Consider the following 26,807-nt stretch of genomic DNA (forward strand, 5'->3'; position numbering starts at 1 on the left):
ATGCAGTGACTGGGCTCCAAGACCTTGGAGAGCTCCTTTAAAAGATGGAGCAAAGCCTGAAAGAGATTTGCCACACTGTCTTCAAAGCCATGAGTTGGCATTGTAGTTGTCACATTGGAAGGACCTGTGCAATGGTCTCCTTGGCCTCTAAAGATCCCTTGACCCCAAACCATGGAGGTCCCTTCCTTGCAGTCATACAAAGCGGAGATCAAAATGGTATCAAATATACAGATTTCTGCATTGCTGGATATGTACTGAATATGTGAACATGATATATATATATATGGGACGTGGAGCATGGCAAAGAAGAGAAACTGGAGAGTAATTCACCTACAGTTTGGTCATGAAAGTCCAGAGGGGAACACAAAAGTAGGTTTCTCTCTTTATGTATATATTTATTATATATAAAGTCCCCTTTGTCTCCCTCTGGACTTTCCTGACCAAACTGTGGGTGATTTCCTCTCCATTTTCTCTCCTTTGCCACGTTCCAAGGAGAAGGCAGCTACTTCGGCTGCGATTGCTGCATATTTCAAACAAGCCTGTGCAAAGCATCGGAGACGTTCTCCTTTGCACATGGTGCCCTGGGCCACAGATTTTGCCTCCTTACTTTCCCAGCATATTTTTTCCTCCCTTAATAAAGAATGTACAACAGCAGGCTTTCACCCCAAGCTATTTATCCGGAGCAGGCAGTGAAAAAAATTAAACCCACAGTGCACAGGAAGAAAGCAGCAACACCAAAAAGACACACACATTTAGCTGTGAACATCCTTGCTTGGCAAACTTGTGAATGGTGTGGAGGCAGAGATGAACACACTCTGAGAACTGGCCTTGCCATTTGCTTGTGTGAACATGGTCAGCTCTGGCCTTTACACAGGAGAAAAGTGAGATTTGAACCTGGGGAATAGGACAGAGAGCGAGATTTGCTGGCTGGAATCCTTTCGGTGATCACCAAAAGGATTCAGCAGGATTCCCTAATAGAACCATGGATTCACCTTGGCATAGCCAGGTTTTACATTTGTGTGAATAGTTTCTCCAAAATTGTGGTATCATAGAGTTGGGAAAGTTGGAGGAAATTCCAAGGGCCATCCAGTCCAACCCCCTTCTGCCAGGCAAGAAGACACAATTCAAGCCCTCTCAACAGATGATCAATCATCCAGCCTCCGTTGAAAAAACCTCCAGAGAAGGAGATTCTGGCCCAGGTTCAGAAATTGGAAAGACTGCACACATATTTTATCGCCTGACCCCATCAAATTCCTTAACAGTGCCTTGTCTACTGTTGATCATGTTTTATTGTTTATATGCTTGTTTTTATATGCTTGTTTTATGTGTTCTTGTTTTAAATGCATTTGACACTGTATTATAGGATGTACCGGGCTTCGTCCCCATGTGAGCTGCCCCGAGTCCCTCCGGGGAGATGAGGCAGGATACAAGAATAAAGTTGTTATTATTATTATTATTATTATTATTATTATTATTATTATTATTATTAACTACCAGGCAGCCACAGATTCTGCTGTTGAACAACTCTTACCATTGGGAAGTTCTTCCTAATATTCAAGTGGAATCCCTTTTCCTGCTATATGAATCCATTGCTCCAGAGATTAAATCATGAGCAATGGGTGAAACTCAAAGTTGGAAGAGACCCAAAGGGCCATCCAGCTTGACCCCATTCTTCCATGAAGGAATACACAATCCAAGCCTTCTCGACAGAGGAAAACCCACTATCTTTTGAAAAACCACCAAAGAATGAGACTTCACTGATTCTGAGGCAACATATATTGCTGTCAAACAGCTCTGACTTCAAGGAAGGTGTTTCTAATATTGAATCTCTTTTTCTGCAGTATGAATACATTACTCCATATCTTTGGAGTCTTGGAAAACAAGTTGCCTTCTCTTCAATATTACATCCTTTCAGATGCCTAAACCTGGCTCTGATGTCCTCTTCTCTCAACCTTCTCTTCTCCAAACCAAACATCACCAGCTCCCTCAGCTGCTTCTCAGAAGGATTCATGGTTTCCAGATCTCCAACCCTTTCTGGTCTTCCTTCTCTGTACTCATTCTAGCTTGTCCACATCCTTCTTGAATTGCTTTGTCCATAACAGGACGTAGTATTATTCCAGGTGAGATCTCACCAAGGCAGAATAGAATGAGACTATGACTTCCCCAGCCTAGAATCACCCAGGCTTCTTTAGCTGCCACATCACATTGTTGACTCCTCTTCAGCTTCTGGTCTACTAAGACTCTTAGATCCCATGAGTGCTTGTAAACAATTCGTTATATCACTTAATCTTAACCAGTGCTGGGTCTTAGAGGTGCAAGGGTGCTGAAAACCAAAAGGTGCCATAAACCCTTGAAGTAAGAGGAGATTGGCCACCAATCCTGCTCAGAAGTAGATCTCCAAGTAAGAAGTTGGACAAGTTAATTTCTGAGCTTCATTCCAATTCCAGTGGATTCTTTGGCTCCAAATGCTGAATGCAAACTACAGCAAATTCTGCAGATATCACAGTGGGGTATGTCTATACCAGGCATGGGCCAACTTGGGCCCTCCAGGTATTTTGGACCTCAACTCCCATCATTCCTAACAGCCTCAGGCCCTTTCCTTTTCCCCCTCAGCCGCTTAAGCGGCTGAGGGGGAAAAGGAAGGGGCCTGAGGCTGTTAGGAATGATGGGAGTTGAGGTCCAAACACCTGGAAGGCCAAAGTTGGCCCATGCTTGGTCTATACTGCAGCCTTGGAGAGCAGTCTTTGCACCTTCTAACTGTCATATCAATTGGCAATATTGAATCTTCAACCTAAATGGCATGAGCTGCATTATGAACTGGGCTTCCAACCTAGCAATCAACAGGTTTCTTTTCTCCCTGCAAAACATCCCCAGAGGGTCCAGCATTAATATGAAGCGCTTGATCCAATAAGCATGCCCTGTCATAAATAGCTGTCCCGATGAGGAGGGGATAAGCATTTCCCCAGTCTCCCTCCTCTCCAAAAATGTTGCTTTTAACCAGGTAAGCCTTCTTTGATTCATCCTTTGTCCTGTGATGTTTGAAACACTGTTAAACTGCTCGAATTTCATATGGTTTCCTTTGTTGTTCGTTTCATATTGCGGTCAAACTTTGGCCTTTTAAAAAAGAAAACCCCAGAATATCCCTTGTATATGAAATTCTAAGAACCAGATTTTTTAAAATGTTTTGTAATTTTGCAAATGCATACACACACACACACACACACACACACACACACACACACATATATACATACTGTGTGTGTATATATACACACACACACACACACACACACACACACACACACACACACACTAGCTGTACCCGGCCACGTGTTGCTGTGGCATATGGGAATCCTTTGTTATCCAGGTGGAATATCAGTGAATAGCCTTGCAGCCTCAAAGCCTGGCCATTTCCTTCTTATGGGAATCCTTGTTTAGTGAGTTAGAATGCAACAGAATAGGCTTGCTGCTTGGAAGCCTGGGTACTTGTGTTCTAGGGGAATGGTTTTTTGGGCTGCTAGAATTGCAATAAATAGCCTCGCTGCTTCAAAGCCTGGCTGCTTGCTACCTAGGGGATTCTTTAGTTGGCCAGCTTCAACAGAGTAGTATCGCTGCATCAAAGCATGGCCACCTTCTACCAAGGTTAATCTTTTGTTGGTCTGGTTAAATTGCACTCAATAGCCTTGCAGCTTCAATGCCTGCCTGTGTTATACCTAGGCCAATCCGGGTTTTTTTGGGGGGAGGGGGGGTTTGAGTGAAGGACATACCTTGGATGTGTTGGTGTATTGTGGCCAATTTTGGTATGATTTGGTTCATTGGTTTTGTTGTTTACTCAGTCCTACAAATGTACATATATATATATATATATATATATATATATATATATATAAATAAAAGAGTGATGGCATCACAGCGACCCACAAAACAACAAAACTACAGGCCCCCCAACTTCAAAATTTGACAACACAATCCATCATCCACGCCTCTAGGTAGAAAAGGAAAATAAAGTCCTAATTAGAGAGAGAGGAATAATTGCTTTTATCCAATTGCTGCCAGTTAGAAGGCTAAGCTCCTCCAACTTGGTCTCCTAGCAACCCAATAAAAATAATAAAAAACACTAAAAATTAATACAATAAAATACTATACTAACAGAAAATAACTAAAAATAATACAAGAAAATAATAAAATATAATAAATAAAAATATAACTTACAATAAAATTAATTAAAAAATTGCAAATAACGTCAAATAAAAATTACACAACAATTTTTAACCAATACCACCACCACTTTGCCACAGCAACGCGTGGCCGGGCATAGCTAGTATATATATATGCTGCAATATCTTGGAGATGGGTCCCAAGTCTAATTTATATTTCATATACACATTGTCTGAAGGTAATCTCATGTGCAATGTTTTAATAGTTATGTGCATGAAACAACGTTTGTATACACTGAGCAATCAACAGCCCTCAAGCTAAAGATGATGCTGAACTCAACTTTGGTTCTATCTACACTGTAGAATTAATGCAGTTTGCCACCACATTAATTGCCACAATGCTATGGAATGAGGAGAGTTGTAGTTTGGTGAAGCAGCAGCATTCTTTGCCAGAGAAGGCTAAAGATCTTTTACAGCTCCCAGGATTGCAAGCATTGAGCTGTGGCAGTTAGAGTGGTATCAAACACCATTAATTCTACAGAGTAGATCCAGGATTAGCATGTGGTTGCTTTGAATGGGAATGCTACAGGTTGCAAACACAACCCCAGGCGCTATCCTCTGCCCTACTGCGATGAACCCTCAGAGATAGCTGAAGATACCCCGATAACCCCAGCTCAGGTGATGGGGCAGAAATATGCCTCCTTTATTGCTACCTCTCTGATGTGGATGGACGAACAGGATTGGGAGAGCCTCAAGCCTTGCTCTGATTGAGGCCTATCTGCTGTTTCTCCCTTTGGAACCCTCCGCAAAGACGTCAATGGTGTTTGGGTCCCTTCAAGATAAGCACCCGCGGTCATGAGGAATGTGTCCTTGGGCAAGCAGGTTCCTCCGAGGATTTCAGGTTTGCGCTGGAAATTTCCATAGAAGAGCCTCTTGTGAAATTAACTTCTGTGGCCTTGGTGCCATTGAGTTCTTCTCATGGTGGCTCTCAAGCTGGGTTTGCGATTGGCACCTCACTGGATGCATCTACACTGGAGAATGAATGCAGTTTGGCACCACTTGAACTGCCATGGCTCAATGCTATGGAATCCTGGGAGTTGTGGTTTTGCAAGATCTTTGGCCCTCTCTGCCAAAGATTTCTGATGCCTCACCAAACTAGAACTCCCAGGATTCTATAGGACTGAGCCGTTGCAGTTAAAATTATGTCCACAGTGTAGATCAGGCATGGGCAAACTTGGGTCCTCCAGGTGTTTTGGACTTCAAACCCCAATAGACTGTTAGGAATTGTGGGAGTTGAAGTCCAAAACACCTGGAGAGACCAAGTTTTCTCATGCCTGATGCAGATGCATCCATATTTCTTTTCTATCTGAAACCAGAGATCCCAACAACTCCCCAGTTTGATGTCTGCTGTTACTTAGAGCACATCTACACTGTAGAATAAATGCAGTTTGATGCTACATTAGCTGCCATTGTTCAATGAGATCAATCCCGGGATCTGTAGTTTGGTGAGGCCCCAGCACTCTTTGGCAGAGAAGGCTAAAGTTCTTGTAAAGCTACATTTCTCATGATTCAATTGTATTGAGTCACTGCAGTTCAAGTAGTTTCAAACTGCATACAGTCTACAATGAAGCCTTAGCCTGCAGCTTCAGGTGCATGGAGACTTCTGATCACATTCCTTTGAAATTGGTGAGCTTGGTTGTATTTTATGCTTCCTTCAGATCATGATAGAAGAAGATATATGTGTGTGTGTGTGTGTGTGTATAGTGCGTAATTAGGACCGAGTTAACAACAAAACCACTGGTCCACATCACACCAAATTTGGCCACAATACTTATCACTTTCTGAGGAGTGACCTTGCAGCTTCAAAGCCTGGCTGCTTCATACCTAAGGGACTACATTTTTGGTCAACTTGAATACCATTGAATAGCCTTGCAGCTTCACAGCCTGGCTGCTTCATACCTAAGGGACTACATTGTTGGCAAACCTGAATACCATTGAATACTCTTGCAACTTCACAGCCTGGCTGCTTCATAGTAGGGGACTACATTGTTGGCAAACCTGAATACCATTGAATAGCCTTGCAGCTTCAAAGCCTGGCTGCTTCATACCTAGGGGAATCCTTTCTAGGCAACCTTGAGTGCCATGAAGAAAACCCCACTTAGGTCTATGCCACAGCAACACGTGGCCGGGCACAGCTAGTGTGTATGTATGTATGTATGTATATATATATATATATATATATATATATATATATATATATATATATATATTCTAATAAATTGCAAAAGTAGACTCTCTCTACTCAATGTCATTTTGTGGGACTTTAAGGCCACCAGGCACACCGGAGTCTAGGGAGGGGCAACCCACAAAAGGCTGCTGCAGATCAGTCACTGGAGGATTGGCACCGAGACCTGTTTGCTGTAACTCAATATGACTTTGCGAGAGCTAAGCCGCTATCACAACAGCGGTGACAGGAGGCTGGGCCCTGCTCCCTCTCAATCTCTCCGCTTGCCAACATCAGCCGAAGACAGCTATTAACTGCTTTTCATTCGGCACTGGCAGGTGATGCCAACAATCAACTGGAAAAACACACAGAGGAAGCCCTGACTGCAATCGTTTCAACCTCAAGTTGTGTTTCCTTGCTGTTTTGCAGGTGGAGAGGGAGCTGTCCGTCACAATGATGGGCAGATTGGAGAGCGCAGAAGCTACCAGAGGTATTGCAAGGTCTCTCCAATATCTCTTTCTTGCCCTTGACTTATCCTGGGACTGAACATTGTTTCACTGAGCTTGGACAGAATCATACTCTGCAATATCTCTCTCCTGCTCCAGGGAATGACCATTGAGCTTAGATAGATTCATGGATTCATTGACTTGGAAGGGATCTCAAGGGCCATCCAGTCCAACCCTCTCCTGCCAGGCAGGAATGAAGCAAAAAAGCAAATGTGATTCTAGGCTGCATCAATAGGAGCATCAAGAGGAGTATAATGTCTGCATAGAGGAAAGTCGTCATCCCACTTTATTCTCCTTTGGTCACCTGGAATAACCCTGTGTCCAGTGCTAGGCACCAAATTCATGGAGAACATGGACAAGACTAAAGATGTCTGGAGGAGGACCACTGATATAGTCAGAGGTCTGGAAAGCATATATCCTTCTGTGGAATGTCTTAGGGAGATGGGGATATTTAGCTGGGAGAAGAGAAGGTGAAGAAGGAACATGAAAGCCATGTTTAAATGGCTGAAAGGGTGCTCCAAAGACTAGGACAGAATGGAGCGATGGATTCAATTTACAGAAAAAGTGATTCTACATAAATTTTAGGAGGAATCTCCTGATGGAAAGATCTGTTCAACACAGGAGTTGTCCATCTGCTTCCTTGGAGTTCATTGGAGTCTCCTTCACTGGAGGTTTCAAAGCAAAGATTGGATGGCCATCTTTCGGAAGGGTTTGCATTGTGTCTTCCTGCAGGGAAGATGGGGATTGGACTAGATGGTCTCTTGTGGTCTCTTCCAACTCTAGGAATCTATGATTCTAATTGCAGGGGTGTAAAGAGAGTAGCATATCACTACAACAAGCAGACTTGGACAGAGCAGAAGCTACCAGATGCATAGATAGCTCTCTAAAATGTATTTCTCCTGCCCTTGTATTACTCTGCCTCATCCAAACTGACCACTGTCCCATGGAGCCTACAACCATTCACATGGACTGGTAACACCTGTACCGCGCTTTTAGGCAGTTGTCTTTGCCAGCTGTACCTGGAAATGCCCAGGATTGGCTTTGAGACCTTCTGCATGCAAACCATGCACTCTTCCGCCCAGCTATAATCCTCCTGTCCTGAACAGATAGAGACACAAATAGTCCAAGAGTGCATCTACACTGTAAGAATTAATGCAGTTTGAAACCACTTTAACTTCCATGGCTCTATGCTATGGAATCCTGGGAGCTTTAGTTTGGTGAGGCACCTGCACTCTCTGACAGGGAAGAATACACATCTTGCAAAACTACAACAAGTAGACTCAAAGTGAAACTAGCCCCAACTGTTGTTTCATATTCAGCATTTGAACCATTTGTTCTGACTATTTCAAAACTATGTTTTAGGCTGCCCTTTAAGGAGTATTTTAATGTGTTTCAAAAATGTTTTGATCATTGTATTGCAATGCTTTTTATTGGTGTTTATGTATTTATCATTTTGGGAGAAGCCATGGGCAAGATATTAATAACAGAATACTTTAAATAAATGCATCCACAAAGCATGCATGGATTTACAAGGCGCAAGCACATCACATACTCTCAGACATTTGCAATACATTTAAAATTCTTGTCATGAATGCTTGCAGATGGGCACATAAACTTGCAAATTTGCACATAAATGGGACACAATAACATTGTCTCTGGACCTCTTTGTATGTTTGTGTGTTGGGGGTGAGAGGAAGATGGGTTTCCTTTTCATGATTTGGAAGTGGCCAATTGCCACCCCGCAACATGTACGGGCATGTCTCCATTTCCAGAATGAGAGAGTAACATTTACCATATGCAGTTGAAAACCATACTCAAATGCCACTTCTCAACATAGTCGCCATTCAAATCTAGGCACTTATCATATTGATGAATGAGCTTGGCAACTCCTTCCCCACAAAACTCTGCCAATTGCGTCCTCAACCAGCTGGTCACCCCTTCCTGCTGATGCGCATCGTCGCCTAAACGCGCTGAACTTTCCCCCACGCTCGTTCTGGTTGAGGACACAAGCGGCAGAGTTTTGCGGGGAAGGAGTTGCAAAGCTCATTCATCACTATGAGAAGTGCCTAGATTTGAATGGCGACTATGTTGAGAAGTGGTATTTGGGTCTGGCTTTCAACTGCATATGGTAAATGTTTTCTCCTATACTTTTTGAGGATGTAAGCAGCAGAGTTTTGTGGGGAAGGAGTTGCCAAGCTTATTCATCACTATGAGAAGTGCCTAGATTTGAATGGCGACTATGTTGAGAAGTGGTATTTGGGTGTGGCTTTCAACTGCATATGGTAAATGTTTTCTCCTATACTTTTTGAGGACGTAAGCAGCAGAGTTTTGTGGGGAAGGAGTTTCCAAGCTCATTCATCGCTATGATAAGTTCCTAGATTTGAATGGCGACTATGTTGAGAAGTGGTATTTCGGTGTGGCTTTCAACTGCATATAGTAAATGTTTTCTTCTATACTTTGTTCATTTTTAATTCCAAAACGTAATCTACTTTCTGGATAACCCTCGTATATAGAACAGAATCATAAAGTTGGTTAAGCACCCTGAAAATAGCTTTGCTAACTGCTCTCTTGGCAATCTCACAGCATCCTTTTGGAGATATGGTCTATCAGGGGTGATTCAACCATTAGGCAAATTATGCGGTTGCTGAAGGCGCCAACCTCTAGGGGACGCCATTGAGGGACCTCCACCCTATAGCCCAGTTCAATGTTTGGTGCTAAATTCACAAATATAGTAATTCCTACATAACATTACCATGTATTGAACTGCTTTTTCTGTTGATTTGTTGTGAAATATGTTTTGGTGCTTAATTTGTAAAACCATCATGTAATTTGGTGTTTAGTAGGCTTTTCCTTAATCCCTCCTTATTATCCAACATTTTTGCTTATCCAACGCTTTTATTTTTCAGTGATTGGTTTGGGGGGGGGGGGCAGCGCCAAAATTCTGTTCGCTTACACTTGAAAATTACCTGTGGTCCATATACATTGTATGCCGTTCGTGTGCCACTACACCAGTGTGCCAGGGAGCGTTCCAGCACTACCCATCCTGAACATGAAATGGTGTGACTCAGAACAGAGGATTTCCTTCTGCTTGTGAAGTGCTTAGTCAGTCCAGCGATCATGGCTCATAAAGTCCATTTCAGGGCATCCTGTTATTCAAACCGTGTACTCGAGGAATGGGAACGGAAGCTGAAACGTTGCTCAATAAAGAGAAGGCACATGGCGTATTTCCTCTTTCACTTTCTATATAACATGTATGTTGCTTTAATTGCCATGGTTCTCTCCCAGGCATGGACCAACTTTGTCCCTCCAGGTGTTTTGGACTTCAACTCCCACCATTCCTAACAGCCTCAGGCCCTTTCCTTTTCCCTCTCAGCTGCTTAAGCGGCTGAGAGGGAAAAGGAAGGGGCCTGAGGCTGTTAGGAATGGTGGGAGTTGAAGTCCAAAACACCTGGAGGGACAAAGTTTGCCAGGCCTGCTCTATCCCACATGAAATGCAAGCAGAACATCTTCTCCAAGTTGATGTCTGAGCCATGATTGCTATTATTCTTCCCAGCTGGGATTTTGCAACTGGGTGTAAGGGGACTCGGAGGAACAGAAGAGCCGCTTTGCTCCCGTGGCGCACATACCTGGCTGCAGAGCCTCTGGGATGAGCTCATGCATTCCATTCCCTCCGGGGACATGTTCCCTACTGTACATTTTTTCAGGGCTTTGTCCCATCCAGTTTCAAAACCGTTCCAGGGAGAGCGCTTCTTAACTCCGCCGGCTTAGCGCACGCCTTTGATGGGGAGAACGCCAGGCGTGTCGGCAGCAGGGGTGGGAGCCGCGGTTGCAACCAATGTGCCCTCAAATCATTCGCCCTGTTGCCACATTGCAGCGGAACGGGTTTATGTTGTGGGTCACATCACAACCACACGGTGCCTTTTATGGTCTTTGGTACAACCTAGGACTTGGGCCACAAATACACACATACAAAGCCACCAAATACATCTCGCCAACCAAGTTCTCTGATCTCAGGGCCTGAAGCACCTTCTCTGGCCTTCAAGCAAAGGGTGAGAACACAGTCTTGAAAACTTTGAGTTAACTGGAACTTTGGGGAAAGATATTGATTTATTTATCGTGTCAGAAGTGAACTGAAGGTACAAGTTGTAATTATTATTATTATTATTATTATTATTATTATTATTATTATTATTATTAAACTTTATTTGTACTCCGCTAGCATCTCCCGAAGGACTCGATGCGGCTTACAAAGGCCAAGGCCTCAACACACAATATAACAATACAACAAAAGGCAAATTAAAACAATTAAAACAGTATAAACAACAAGCAGTAAACAATACGCTAAAACACAATAAAACTGGGCCGGGCCAGAGTAATGGGTACAAGATTAAAAGTGCTAATGTGACAGGCTTATAGGGCAAGTGCAGGGTGCAATATGCAATCTAAGTTCTAATAAAGTGCTTATAGGACTAGGTATTGGAGATTTCCTATTAATCTGGGAAGGCACATTGGAACAGACAGGTCTTCAAGTTCTTTCTTGATGTATTTGAAAACAAAAACAAAGTTAAAAAGACTTGGCATTATACTACCCTGTTTCCCCGAAAATAAGACATCCCCAGAAAATAAGACCTGAATTGCTAAATATAAGGCTTCCCCCAAAAGTAAGACCTAGCAAAGTTTTTGTTTGGAATTATGCTCGCCAAACAGCACACCAGAGAATGCAGGATTCGTAAATGTACATACATGAAAATAATGGTACAGTAGAGTCTCGCTTATCCAACATAAACGGGCCGGCAGAACGTTGGATAAGCGAATATGTTGGATAATAAGGAGGCATTATGGAAAAGCCTATTAAACATCAACTTAGTTTATGATTTTACAAATTAAGCACCAAAACATCATGTTATACAACAAATTTGACAGAAAAAGTAGTTCAATACGAAATAATGCTATGTAGTAATTACTGTATTTACGAATTTAGCACCAAAATATCACGATTTATTGAAAACATTGACTACAAAAATGCGTTGGATAATCCAGAACGTTGGATAAGCGAGTGTTGGATACGTGAGACTCTACTGTAGTAACAAGAAATTCTTGCTAGGATTGACAGCAGTGTGTGCGAAAAAGATCTTGGAGTCCTCGTGGACAACAAGTTAAACATGAGCCTACAATGTGATGCGGCAGCTAAAAAAGCCAATGGGATTTTGGCCTGCATCAATAGGGGAATAACGTCTAGATCCAGGGAAGTCATGCTCCCCCTCTATTCTGCCTTGGTCAGACCACACCTGGAATACTGTGTCCAGTTTTGGGCACCGCAGATGAAGGGAGATGCTGACAAGCTGGAAAGCGTCCAGAGGAGGGCAACTAAAATGATTAAGGGTCTGGAGAACAAGCCCTATGAGGAGAGGCTTAAAGAGCTGGGCATGTTTAGCCTGCAGAAGAGAAGGCTGAGAGGAGACATGATAGCCATGTACAAATATGTGAGGGGAAGTCATAGGGAGGAGGGAGCAAGCTTATTTTCTGCTGCCCTGCAGACTAGGACACGGAACAATGGCTTCAAACTACAGGAAAGGAGATTCCACCTGAACATCAGGAAGAACTTCCTCACTGTGAGGGCTGTTCGGCAGTGGAACTCTCTCCCCCGGACTGTGGTGGAGGCTCCTTCTTTGGAGGCTTTTAAGCAGAGGCTGGATGGCCATCTGTCAGGGGTGCTTTGAATGCGATTTCCTGCTTCTTAGCGGGGGGTTGGACTAGATGGCCCTTGAGGTCTCTTCCAACTCTACTATTCTATGATTCTATGATTCTATGATTCTATGATTCTACAGTTTGTTTGGTTATGTTGGTTTGCAATGACATCCACTGTACAGTATATAATAAATGTCCATTTTTTTGTTCAACAATAAAAGTGAATTCTTCTTCATGGAAAAATAAGACATCCCCTGAAAATAAGACCTAGCACATCTTTGGGAGCAAAAATTAATATAAGACACTGTCTTATTTTCGGGGAAACACGGTAAATGTTCTTTGACCAGTAGCTGGTCACTTGGAGTGCCTCTGGTGTTGTTAAAAGAAGGTTCTCCATTGTGCATGTTGCAGGGCTCAGACTGCATTGCAGTAAGTGGTATGTGGTTTGTTCTTCTTCACACTTGCATGTCGTGGACTCCACTTTGTTGCCTCATTTCCTAAGACTGGCTCTGCACCTCATTGTGCCAGAACACAGTCTGTTCAGCACCTTCCAAGTCACCCAGTCTTCTGTGTGCCCAGGAGGGAATCTCTCATCCGCTATCAGCCACTGGGTTTTAACCTGCCACTTTTGGACTCTTGCTTGCTGAAGTGTTACTGCGAGTATCTCTGTAGATCTTAGAAAGCTATTTCTTGATTTAAGGTGTTACCATGCTGACTGATATCCGAACAGAGGATGGACTGGAGATGTCAATGCCTTGGTCCTTTCATTGCTGGCTGCTACTTCTCAACAGATGTCAGGTGGTGCAATGCCGGCTAAGCAGTATAATTCCTCCAGCAGTGCCAGGTGTAGGCATGCTATGATAATGTGGCATGTCTCATTAAGAGCCACATCCACTGTTTTAATGTGGTGAGATGTGTTCCACACTGCGTATTCAGCACAGAGTAGCAAAGCGCAAGGACAGATGTCTTCACTGTGTCTGGTTGTGATCCCCAGGTTGTGCCAGTCTGCTTTCGTAGGATATTATTTCTAGCGCCCACTTTTTGCTTGATATTCAAGCAGTGCTTCTTGTAAGTCAGAGCACAGTCCAGGGTAACTCCCAGGTATTTTGGTGTGCTGCAATGCTCCAGTGGGATTCCTTCCCAGGCAGTGGGGAACAGGAGAGAATTTATTTATGTATTTATTTACAGTATTTATATTCTGCCCTTCTCACCCCGAAGGGGACTCAGGGCGGATCACATTACACATATAAGGCAGACATTCAATGCCTTAACATAGAACAAAAACAGAGACAAACATAGGCTCCGAGCTGGCCTCGAACTCATGACCTCTTGGTCAGAGTGATTTGTTGCAGCTGGCTGCAGCTGGTTGCTCAACAGCCTGCACCACAGCCCGGCCCCCTGCAGGATCATGACACATCCGGGCATCCCCTGTGCAAATTCTTTGTAGACGGTTGATTTTCTCACAACCAGAAGTGACTTGCAACACGGAAAAAATAATACTTTATAGGAAAAAAAATCTGTATTCAGCTATACACTTTTCCATTCAGGAAGGCACAATCCAAACCCTCCCAAAAGGTGGCCAGCTAGCATTCAAAACCCTCCAGAGACAGACACTTCACCAGACTCCCAGGCAGTCTATATTGCCTCAATTTGCTTTTAATGACTGTATCTCAATACTGATATTAAAACAGAGACTATAGCATTGAGTATAATATTAGGCCTATTTTTAACAATAACTCTCAAGCAACCGGAAACAACATTTATTCGGCATCTATCAGTCTTCATGGGGGACATGAGTTAATTGAGAATCTACTGTAAATGCATCTTCTCTATTGTTGAAGGCTTTCATGGCCAGAATCCCTAGGTTGCTGTGAGTTTTCCAGGCTGTATGGCCATGTTCCAGAAGCCTTCTTTCCTGGCATTTCACCCGCATCTATGCCAGGCATCTTCAGAGGTTTTGAGGTCACAACCTCTGAGGATGCCTGCCATAGATGTGGGTGAAACGTCAGGAGAGAATGCTTCTGGAACATGGCCATACAGCCTGGAAAACTCACAGCAACCCATCTTCTGTATGTTGTATGTATGTTGAATTTGAATGGCAGATTATGGGCAACTGCGGACAATAATATCATCAAGGTTTAGAATCAGAATCCTAGATATGGAAGAGACCCCAATGGCCATCTAGTCCAACCCTCATTCAGCACCTTGGAGACTTCCTTTAGAGTTTGAACTGAAATGGAATGGATCAATGCTATGTTGACATGGAAGCCACCATCAGCTACATCTACTAAATAGGACTTTGGTCTACAATCCTGTAGTTGGAAGAAACCCAAAGGGCAATCCATTCTACTGTATAGAAAGACACAATTCAAACCTTCCAGACAGATGGCCATCTAGCCTCTGAAACCCTCCAGAGAAGGAGACTCTACCAGACTCAAAGATAGTCTATATTTCACTCAAATTGGAAGATGTCCCTAAAGGCAATCCATTCCAACACAAGAAAACACAACCAAAGCCCTCCAGACAGATGGCCATCTACCCTCTGCTGAAAAACCTCCCTAATAGTAAGGTGAAAGCCTTTTTTTGCAATTTGATGCCATTTTTTCCTACTCTTTGATTATATTTCATGATGAGGTCACCTTGAAAGTCTTTTTTTCTGCAATTCAAAGGCATTATTTTCCAACAACAACAGCATTGGCACCCCTGAGTCACACCAAATCGACTTGCCAGGATCGTTTGCCTGCATCCAAGCCCCTGAAATAATGACGCTTTTGAAATAAAATCATTAAGCAATCCAAACTAGTTTACACAGGGAAACAAATTAGGTGTGTAGACAGATGGCACCGATTCCCCAGAAAATTACACCTCGACAAAACCTTCCAGGCAGTTTCAAGGCAGTTGGAATTTCGGGTTTTGAGGCGGCAAGGAAAAAAAATGCTCACCGCAAAATAATGCCAGATCCTATCTGATTCCCTCCCTCCTCTTCCTATTTTTTCTGGTGGAGAAGAAAACACATTTATTTTTCAAAGAAGGGAACCCCAGAAAACGACCTAGGGCAGGCATGGGCAAACTTGGGCCCTCCGGGTGTTTTGGACTGCAACTCCCACAATTCCTAGCAGCCTACCGGCTGCTAGGAATTGTGGGAGTTGCAGTCCAAAACACCCGGAGGGCCCAAGTTTGCCCATGCCTGACTTAGGGTCTCAATAAGTCAGAGACCACTTAAAGGCATACAACAACAACAACAACAACAACAACATGTTCGTCTTTACATCTCATAAGCCTTTTTGTCACTTTTTCACACAACAGACAACTATGCAGTGGTAGGTGCTATGCTATGTAGGTTAAATGCTTTTGAGGGATCAGTAAGATAAATGTTTTTGAATATTATATAAAACTGTAATTTAAGATAATAATAAGACTGTCCAACTCTGAATACCTCTATACTCAAGTATAAGCCGACCTGAATAGAAGCTGGCCAGGATCCTCACTCGAGTATAAGCCGAGGGGAGCCTTTTCAGCCCTAAAAAAGGGCTGAAAAACTAGGCTTATACTCGAGTATATACAGTACTCTTGTATGATGGCGGCAAGTGTGAATGTTGTAATTAATCACCTTGATTAGCATTATTTTCCAATGGAGGTTCAACACTTAAGATATTGCATTTTTTGTTTTAGCCTTTTTCTCCTATTTCCTTATCTTATCTTAACCTTTTCCTCCCAATTACTCCTCAATAGCATGGATCTAAAGTGTAGATTCACCTCCTTTGCTCAATTACTTTGCTTTGTTTTGATTGGACAGCGATTTGGTTTCTCGGCTTTAAATGAAAGGAACTTCTTTCAACATCTACTACAGTACTGACATTTGGTTTAAATGAAAGGATCTACTTTCAACATCTCCCACTGACATGTACCAATGGGTGCATCCATACTATAGATATAATGCAGTTTAGCACCATTTCAGTTGCCACAGCTCTGTGCTATGGAATCCTGGGAGTTGTAGTTTGTCAAGGCCTTTTTAACCTTTTCTGCAGAGTGCTAGTGTCCCAAACTACAACTTCCAGGACTCCACGGCATTTAAAATGGTATCAAACTGCATTAATTCTACCATGTAGATGCACCCCCAATCTTTGCCTTTCCCATTTGATATCTGCCATGCAAGGAGGAAAATTTCCCAAACAGGCTTTTCTATATCAGGGGATTTTTTGCTTAAAGACAAATGCAAGTGCAGTATGGTTGGTTGTTTTCTTTCTTTCTTTCTCCAAAACCACTGCTCGCAATCCCAGGTGCGCAGGCAACCTGTCTTATCAAAGCCTCTATTTGCATTTTATTATCTTGCGCCCTCAGCCATTCCTGAAGAATTTGGGGAATTCTTCAACCAGGTTCTCCTTGGCTCTGAAAGAAGAAACCGGATCACACGTGAAGTGCAAAGAGACAGAATAGAGGATGCCTGGCTCGACAGCAGGACGTGTGAAAAAGGTCTTGGAGTCCTCCTGGGGAGGAAGGAGAACATGAGCCAGGAATGTCATGCAGCAGTCAAAAAAACCAATGCGATTTTGGCCTGCATCAAGAGGAGTCTCGTGTCTAGATCCAGGGGAGTCATGCTACTTCTCTATTCTATTCTGCTTTGGGAAGAACACACTTGGAATCACACTGTGTCCAATTCTGGCATCGCAATTTAAGGAAGATGTTGACTCCAAGCTGGAAAACGTCTAGAGGAGGGCAACTAAATGATCAAGGGTCTGGAGAACAATTCCTATGAGGAGCGGCTGAAAGAGTTGGGCATGTTTAGCCTGCAGAAGAGAAGGCTGAGAGGAGACATGAGAGCCATATATAAACATGTGAGGGGAAGTCCTAGGGAGGAGGGAGCAAGCTAGTTTTCTGCTGCCCTGGAGACTAGGACGCAATGGAACAACAGCTTCAAACAACAGGAAAGGAGATTCCACGTGAACATGAACACCTGAACATGAGGAAGAATTCTATGATTCTAAGAACTTCCTAACTGTGAGAAGAGTTGTTTAGCAGTGGAACTCTCTGCCCAGGAATGTGGCGGAGGCCCCTTCTTTGGAGGCTTTGAAGCAGAGGCTGGATGGCCATCTGTTGAGGGTGCTTTGAATGTGATTTTCCTGCTTCTTGGCAGAATGGGGTTGGACTGGATGGCCCACCAGTTCTTTTCCAATTCTAGGATTCTATAAGTCATGGCAGTTCAAGTGGGGTCAAACTGCATTCATTAAACCAGTGTAGGTAGAAAACATGAAATGCACAGGTATTGGATGACTGACACCTGGCTTGGATACCTTCCACCTGAAAAAGATCTCGGAGTTTTAGGAGACCACAAGCTGAACAGGAGCCAAGAGTGTGATGTGCAGCCAAAAAACCCAATGTAATTCTAGGCTGCATCCAGAGGAGGATGGTGTCTAGATCAGGCATGGGCAAATTTGGGCCCTCCAGGTGTTTTGGATTCCAACTCCTACAATTCCTAACAGCCAGTAGGAATTCTTGTCTTTCTTCCTTTTCTTTCTCTCTCTCTCTATCTTTCCTTCCTTTCTTCTTCCACTTCTCTCATCTTTGTTTCTGTCTTTCTTTTTCCTACCTTCTCTCTCCTCCTTCCCTCCTTCCTTTTTCTTCCTCCTCCTCTCCCTCTCTCTCCTCCCCCTTCCTTCCTTTTTTCTCCCTCTCTCATTCATCCTCTTTCCTCCCTCTCTCCCTCCCTGTTCTTCCTTCCTATTTTTCCTCCTTTCTTTTTCCCTACTTCTTTTTACTTTTCTTCCTTTTTCTTCTGCATTCCATTCTTCCTCTCTCTTTTCTTCCAACCTTCTTCCCCTATCATTCTTCCTCTTTACCTCCTGCTTTCTTTCCTTCCTTTCTCTCTTCTTTCTCCATCCTTCCCTCCTATTTCCCCCTCCTTTCTTTTTTCCTTACTTCTTTCTTCTTGTCTTCCTTCCTTTTTTCTCTCTTTCTCTTTGCCTGCCCCTTCCTCCCTTCCTTCCTTCCTTCCTTCTCCATTCTTCCTTCCTATTTTCCTCCTCCTTTCTTTTCTCCTCACTGCTTTTTCCTTCTTGTCTTCCTTCCTTCTCTCTTTATCTATTTCCTCCCTTCCTTCGTTTTTCCTTCCTCCTTCCCTTCTCTCACTCTCTCATTCTTTCTCATTCCTCCCTTCTCCTTCCTTCCTATTTTCCTCTTCCCCTCTTTTCCTTCCTTCTTTCTCCTCCTTGTCTTCCCCCTCTCTCTTTTCTTCCTTCCTTCCTCCCCTACCACTCTTTTCCTTTGCCTCCTGCTTTCTTTTTTCTCCCTCCCTTTCCTTCCTTCCTTCCTATTTTCCTCCTCGTTTCTTTTTCCCTTACTTCCTTCTCCTCCTTGTCTTCCTCCCTCCCTTTCTGTCTCTCTCTCCTTCCTTTCTTGTTCCAATTCTCTCATTCTTTCCTTGGGTTCCCGTCTTTCTTTTCCCTACCTTCTCTCTCTCCCTTTCTCTCTCTCTCCTTCCTATTTTCTTCCTCATTTCTTTTTCTCTTACTTCTTTCTCCTCCTTGTCTTCCTCCCTCCCTTTCTTTCTCTCTCCCCTTTCTTCCTTCCTTTTATTTTCCTCCTCATTTCTTTTTTCCTTACTACTTTCTCCTCTTTGCCTTCCTTCCTTCCTTCCTTCCTTCCTTCCTTCCTTCCTTCCTTCCTTCCTTCCTTCCTTCCTTCCTTCCTTCCTTCCTTTCTCTCTCTCTCTCTACTTCCTTTCTTCTTCCACTTCACTCATTCTTTCCTTGGGATCCATCTTTCTTTTTTTCTACCTCTCTTTCTCTTTCTTCTTTCCTCCCTCCCTCCCTCCCTCCCTTCATTCCTTCCTTCCTATTTTCCTCCTCATTTCTTTTCCCCTTACTTCTTTCTCCTCCTTGTCTTCCTCCCTCCCTCCCTTTCTCTCTCTCTCTCCTTCCTTTCTTAGTCCCCCTCTCTCATTCCTTCCTTGGGTTCCGTCTTTCTTTTCCCTACCATCTCTCTCTCTTCTTCCTTCCTTCCTTCCTTCCTTCCTTCCTCTCTCTCTCTCTCTCTCTCTCTCTCTCTCTCTCTCTCTCTCCCTCCCTCCCTCCCTCCCTCCCTCCTTCCTTCCTTCCTTCGCTTCTTTCTCTCCCTTCCATTTTCTCTCCTTCTTTCCTCCCTAAGCGCAATGTTCTTTCCTGGGAACCCAATGCCAAAAAACCCTTCTTACTCCCTCTCTCCCTTTTGCTTCTTCCTCCTCTGGGGCCCATTTCCTCGCCTTCTTGATCCTTCCCTGCCAAGGGACTTGGGGGTTTGAGAGGGAAGGAACTTCTCCTCCTTCTCCTTCTCCTTCTTCTTCTTCCCCCCCAAAACAATCCCAGCCTGGAGTCTATCATTACCGCCGGTGGGTGGGATCTGCTCCGACTTGCCCGGCGGAGGAGCCGACAACAGCCCTCCTCCTCCTCCTCCTCCTCCTCCTCCTCTTTCTCCAGCCCCTCTTCTCTGGGGCTCTTGCTCCTTCTTTCCTTTACCTTTCTCCTGATCAGAACCAAGTTCTCCCATCCAAACGAGTGAGATCTTCACGTCCTTCTAAGTCTATTTCCCCCCGACAAAGCTCCCATATTCCATGTAGTGGAAGCTTCTTGGGCTGAATCTCTCCCTAACTCTTTGCCATGATGTCTATTTTCCCTCCAGAAATCCCAGAGTGAATATGGATGGGGAAAAGGAGCCAAATATTCGGATATTCAGACCAAATATTTGCCTGGAACTTTCCTAGGACCCCAAATTGCAAGAGGGGCTTCTCTTTCCTCCCCCAGACCTTTATCCTATAGAATCCCTAAGCGAGATGCTGGGCTTCGGAATATATATCAATATCACTTCGGAATACATGTATATACATTATCTATACATATACATATGTATATATATATATATATTATATACATATATATGCATATGTGTGTGTATGTAATATCAATATCAGTATTTGGAAAACTAAGATTTTTCACCAAGGCAGAATTGATACATGCATATAGATCAGGCTTGGGCAAACTTTGGCCCTCCAGGTGTTTTGGACTCCAACTCCCACAATTCCTAACAGCCTACCGGCTGTTAGGAATTGTGGGAGTTGGAGTCCAAAACACCTGGAGGGCCCAAGTTTGTCCAGGCCTGATATAGATATTCTTAAACACACATATAGATTGGGTTGCTATGAGTTTTCCGGGCTGTCTGGCCATGTTCCAGAAGCATTCTCTCCTGACGTTTCGCCCACATCTATGGCAGGCATCCTCAGAGGTTGTGAGGTATGTTGGAAACTAAGCAAGTGGGGTTTATATATCTGTGGAATAATGTCCAGGGTGGGAGAAAGAACTCTTATCTGCCTGAGACAAGTGTGAATGTTGCAATTGGCCATGCTTGATTAGCATTGAAGAGCCTTTCAGCTTCAAGGTCTGGCTGCTTACTGCCTGGGGGAATCCTTTGTTGGGAGGTGTTACATATACTTCTGAAAGATCTTGGTCCTCAAATAGATAGATGAATAGATAGATAGATTTAAATCTTTGAGGAATCTAGATCTATGCAAATATTTGGAAGGCAAAAATACACACACATTGAACGTTCAGGGCTTTCAGGAATATAGATCTATATTTGGGAGACTACGAGATATATGAGAGGACTAAGCACTTTCCGGAATATCTATCCTTATCTACATATGGTACATCGATATTTGAAAGTCTAAAGAGTTTTCAGGAAGGCAGAATACACACACACACACACACACGAATACACATGCACAGGAGACTTTCAGGATTCTCTATTGATATATCTATAGCAATATTTGGAAGATTAAGAGTTTTCGGGAAGGCAGACAAAAATATAGGGGGAAGACTAAGAGCTTTCCGGAATATATATTTTTATATATATTTGGAAGACTATATGCATTGTGTGCGTATTTGGTGGAGCTGTTCATTTTTCGTGCCTTGTTTTACTCCTAGCAGGTTTGCAAAAAAAGAAAGAAAAAAAGAAGATAAAATACTATTAAAGTGTCCCTTTGCCGAACTATATCAAATATAATAGTATATATTATACTAAAATATAACATAGTATTATATATATATATATATATATATATATATATATATATATATATATATAAATTATTATATTGTACAAAAATATATTATATAAAATATATTACTATACACACAAATATAATATGGTATTATATATAATACAATATATATATATATATATATATATATATATATATATATAATACAAAATATATTATATTATATTAAAATATATTACTATGTTTATATATACACACAAATATAATATGGTATTATTTATAATACAAAATATAATATACAATACAAAAATATTATATTATAAACAAAAATCTATAATAGTTTATACACACAAGTATAAAATAATATGATATATTATACAATATATATATATATATATACACACACACATAAATATAATATAATACAAAAATAAAATATATTATTATATATAATGCAAAGTTATAATATAATATAGTGTATATAAATATACACACGTACAATGTAATATGATATGTTATACAAAAATATAATATCGAATTATATGTAATACAAAAATAAAATATATTACAAAAATATAATATATTGCAAAAATATGATATATATATTATACACAAATATAATAAATTACAAAGATATTATACAATATAATATGTATATTATACATAATAAATAATAAAATATAATATGTATATTATACAAAAATATAATATATCTCGGAATCTTATCCAACATTTTCAACACTCTCCTTTGGGGTTCTGAGTGAGAAGTCAGGCACTTTCTCTCTATTTTACGCGATTTCCCTTCTCTTTCGGGATTCCCCTTGAGTTTGATGCTCTTTTTTCCTTTTGCTTCCAAATCAGCAAATTATTTGCCCTGTTCTGGTCCAGGAGACCCTTGAAAAAGGCAAGAAACCCCTTCCATCCATCCTCTCCTCTTCTTTCTTTCTTTCTTTCTTTCTTTCTTTCTTTCTTTCTTTCTTTCTTTCTTTCTTTCTTTCCTCCCTCCTTCCCTCCCTCCTCCTGCTTTTCCACATGACGAGCTTAAAACCACCTTGCAAAAACTCGTGTTGACTTGTATCACTATCTATTTAATTCGCCCGGTACCTTTTGTTCTTGGCAGGAGAGGATCAAAGCGCACTTTCTTTTTTGGGGAGGAAAAAAAGAGAGAGAGAGAGACAGAGAGACAAGACTCTCCTCTTCTCCTGGCTTTCTCTTTCCCAGGCAGACAGACAGACAGAGATTGTCATTATTTCTCAACTTTACAGTAAGGAAAAAGTGGAGACCGACATAAGACTTTCCCCTTGAAGTGGTGAAGCTGTATATGAATGAATATATTTATGCCACTTTCCCATGCGGGAAAGTTGGAAAATCATATGTAAATAGAGATAGCTGAAGATATATCCTACTTTCTCTTAAGGTATAGTTAGAAAAGTGCATGTATGTGTGTGTATAATACACACACACACACAATTTTCCAACTTTACAGTAGGGAAAAATAGGAATATAGATATAGATAGAAAGATCATGTTGGCCTGGGTTGTTGAAAGTTTTCCGGCTATATAGTGATATTCCAGAAGCATTCCCTCCTGATGTTTCGCCCACATCTATGGCAGGCATCCTCAGAGGTTGTGAGGTCTGTTGGAAAACTATGCGAGCCGGATTTATATATATATGTAGAATAATGTCCAGGATGGGAGAAGGAATTCTTCTCTGTTGGAGGCAATTGGCCACCTTGATTAGCTTGCAGCTTCAAAGCCTGGCTGCTTCCTGCCTGGGGGAATCCTTTGTTGGGAGGTGTTAGCTGGCCCTGATTGTTTCCTGTCTAGAATTTCCCTGAGTGTTGTTCTTTAATATTTACTGTTAGAAAAGTGTGTGCGTGTAATATATATATAGTTGTAAGCCGCCTTGAGTCCCTTCCAGAAAGATAGAAGATATACAGAAAGATAGAAGACTAGATAGATTATATACAGATAGATAGATAGCTGAATAGCTAAATGGATAGATCATAAAGCTATCCCCTCGGTAAAGCTGGGAAAATGTCTGGATATACTTTTCCAACTTTATAGTAAGGTAAAAATATATCTATAGCTATCCTACTTTCCCCTACTGCAAAGTTGGGAAAGTGTGTGTATGTATATAACGAGATCTGTATGTATGTATGTCTAGTATCTATCTATCTATCTATCTATCTATCTATCTGTCTATAGATCTCATTATATATATATTGACATTATATATTAATATAGACATATATGTCTATATTAATTTCTTATTTTTCAGTTGGAGAAAAAACACACATATATCTCCTACTTTATCTTATAGCAAAGTTGGAAATGTGTGTGTGTGTGTGTGTGTGTAGGAGAAAGTAGGAGAAAGTCAAATACATATGCACACACACACATTTTTCCTACTGTAAAGGAAGGAAGGAATCAGGAAGGAAAGAAAGAAGGAAGGGAAGGAAGAGAGGAAGGAAAGAAGGAAGGAAAGAAGGAAGGGAAGAAGGAAAGAAAGAAGGAACGAACGAAGAAGGAAGGAAGAAAGGAAGGAAGGAAGGAAGGAAGGAAGGAAGGAAGGAAGGAAGGAAGGAAGGGAAGGGAAGGGAAGGGAAGGGAAGGGAAGAAAGAAAGAAGAAAGAAAGAAGGAAGGAAGGAAGGAACGAAGGAAGGAACGAAGGAACGAAGGAAGGGAAGAAGGAAGGAAGGAAGAAGAAAGAAAGAAAGAAAGAAAGAAAGAAAGAAAGAAAGAAAGAAAGAAAGAAAGAAAGAAAGAAAGAAAGAAAGAGAGAGAGAGAGAAAGAAAGAAAGGAAGGAAGAAGGAAAGAAGGAAGGAAGGAAAGAAAGAAAGAAGGGAAGAAGGGAAGAATGAATAAGGAAGGGAAGAAGGAAGGGAAGAAGGGTGTGCATGTGCTGTGTATGTATATTTATATGTATGTGTGCATCTATCTGTCTGTCTACCTATCATATCATTTTCTTCCTTTGTACAGTAGGTAGGAGACCAATGGCTCTATCTAAACCGGCGCTTAGATAAATAGGAAAAGTAAACAGATTAGAGGTCTTCAAATCGCTTTTGGGCAAAATAATAATAATAATAATAATAATAATAATAATAATAATAATAATAATAATAATAATAATAATAATAACCAGTGCAGGTGGTCCCGGTGGTGATGGGCATTTGGAAACAATAGACATGGACAAAATTACGTTCTGCCAACTGCAAAAGGGCCACCCTACTGGGATCTGCGCGCACCATCCGAAAATACATCACACAGTCCTAGACACTTGGGAAGTGTTCGACTTGGGATTTTGTGATATGATATCCAGCTGTTTGCTGTGTTTGCTGTGTTATACAATAAAATAATAATAATAATAATAATAATAATAATCCACAGGCGAAAGAGGGAAAAAAGCAATGTAGAAAGCCAACGACATCTGGCGGAGAGAAACCCGAAGTCAAATCCTGTCCGCCTCCCACGCGTGAATCATTCCCTCGTGGAAAATACACGGAAATGCATGGAATAGGGTATCAATAGAGATAAAAAAAGGCGACTCACCACCAGATGGGATAGCTGGAGAAGACGGGCGAGATCCCGACGAGGAAGACGAGGCAAGATCCCAAGAGGGCCATTTCGCCCTCCCCACGCGGGGGTCCCACACTTGGCCAAATTCGGATTATCTGTATTAACATCTAGTAGACCCAAGTCTTCTTCCAGGCAAAAAGGGAAAAAAAAGGGAGATTTTATTCTCCCAACAAATTATTTCCCACCAAGATAGTGAGAATAATACTAATAGTAATAGGAATGAGACCCCTCCAGCCCACGCAGGTGGATCTCTCTGGTCCGACTGACTTCCTTCCCGGGACAGATGGATCTCCGAGTGGATCCCTTCTCGGTCTCTCTCTATAAGTCGCTCTCTCCTCCTCCTCTTCCTCCTCTTCCCTGCTTCGAGGTGAGGGAGGGAAAGGTTTGAAAAGGCAAAAAAAAAAGAGAGAGTCAAGGTTGTGGGTGGAAATCCGGCTTCTCAGTCCCGACAGGCAGCAAGGACTGAGCTCGTGGCCTCAGGATGGGGCTTTAATACGGATTAAGGAGAAGTCGGGCCAAAGGGAAGCGAAGTGGAGCGAAAGGGGAAGGAGGGAGGGAAGGAGAAGAAGAAGAAGGAGAAGGAGAAGGGGAGGGTGTTGCCAAAAAAAGAGAGAAGGAATCAAAGAAAAAAAAAAGGGAAGGGAGGTCTGGAGGAGGAAAGATCCCCCGGGGCGTGGGGAGGAGGGAAGGGAACCCTCGCGTTTCACTCCCTGCGTGGAAGGGCTTCCGAAGCGCGTGCCTCTGGGTGGGTTTGGGTGGGGGTGTCTTTGGGGAAGGAGGGTCGTCCAATGTTCACTTATGGGAAACTGGGGGGCTGGCTCTCGGGGTCACGCGTGACAGAAACACGCAGGAACACGCCACGCGGGGAAAGGAGGGGAAAGGGCCTTCCCTGGACTCTCTCCGCCCTGGACCGGGTCTTCCCTTCTCTTCCTTCCTTCCTTCCTTCCTTCCTTCCTTCCTTCCTTCCTTCTCTCCTTTCTTCCTTCTTTCCTTCCTTATTCCTTCCTTCCTTCTTTCTTTTCGTCCTTCTTTCCTTCCTTATTCCTTCCTTCCTTCCTTCTTTACTTTCTTTCCTTCCTTCCTTTTCCTTCCTTCCTTATTCATTTCTTCTTTCCTCCTTTCCTTCCTTCCTTCCACTTTCTTTTTCTTCCTTCCTCTCTTTGTTTCTCCTTCTTTCACTCCACCTTTCTCTTGCTTTTCCTTCCTTTCTATCCTTCCTTTCCTTTCCTCATATTCTTCTTTTCTTACCGCCCTTCTTTCTTTTCCCCTATTCCTTCCCTCTTTCCCCTTTGCCTTCCTTCTTTTCTCCCCTTCTCTCTTCTTTCCTTCCTTATTCCTTCCTTCCTTCTTTACTTTCTTTCCTTCCTTTTCCTTCCTTCCTTCCTTCCTTTCTCTTTCTTTTTTTCTTCCTTCCTCTCTTTGTTTCTCCTTCTTTCACTCCACCTTCCTCTTGCTTTTCCTTCCTTCCTTTCCTTCCTTTTAAATCCTTTCTCTCTTTTCCTTACTCCCTTCTTTTCTTTCCTCCCTTCTTTCTTTTCCCTTATTTCCTTCTTTTCCCTTTCCCTTCCTTTTTTTATCCCTCCCTTCCTAACCCTTCCTTCCTTCCTCTTTCCATCCCTTTCTG

General features: G+C 42.3%; 1 protein-coding gene across 1 annotated transcript in view; it reads right to left on the bottom strand.

Moving 5' to 3' along the window:
• Window positions 1-26,269, bottom strand: part of wnt3a (Wnt family member 3A) — an 87,951-nt gene extending 61,682 nt beyond the window's left edge. The window contains exon 1 of the mRNA XM_062984458.1: window positions 25,157-26,269. Within this exon, the coding sequence (XP_062840528.1) occupies window positions 25,157-25,290 (134 nt within the window). The 5' untranslated portion in view covers window positions 25,291-26,269. The remainder of the gene's footprint in view (window positions 1-25,156) is intronic.
• Window positions 26,270-26,807: the final 538 nt, after the last annotated feature.

Source organism: Anolis carolinensis, chromosome 6 (genome assembly GCF_035594765.1).
Source record: "Anolis carolinensis isolate JA03-04 chromosome 6, rAnoCar3.1.pri, whole genome shotgun sequence".
NCBI lineage: Eukaryota > Metazoa > Chordata > Lepidosauria > Squamata > Dactyloidae > Anolis > Anolis carolinensis.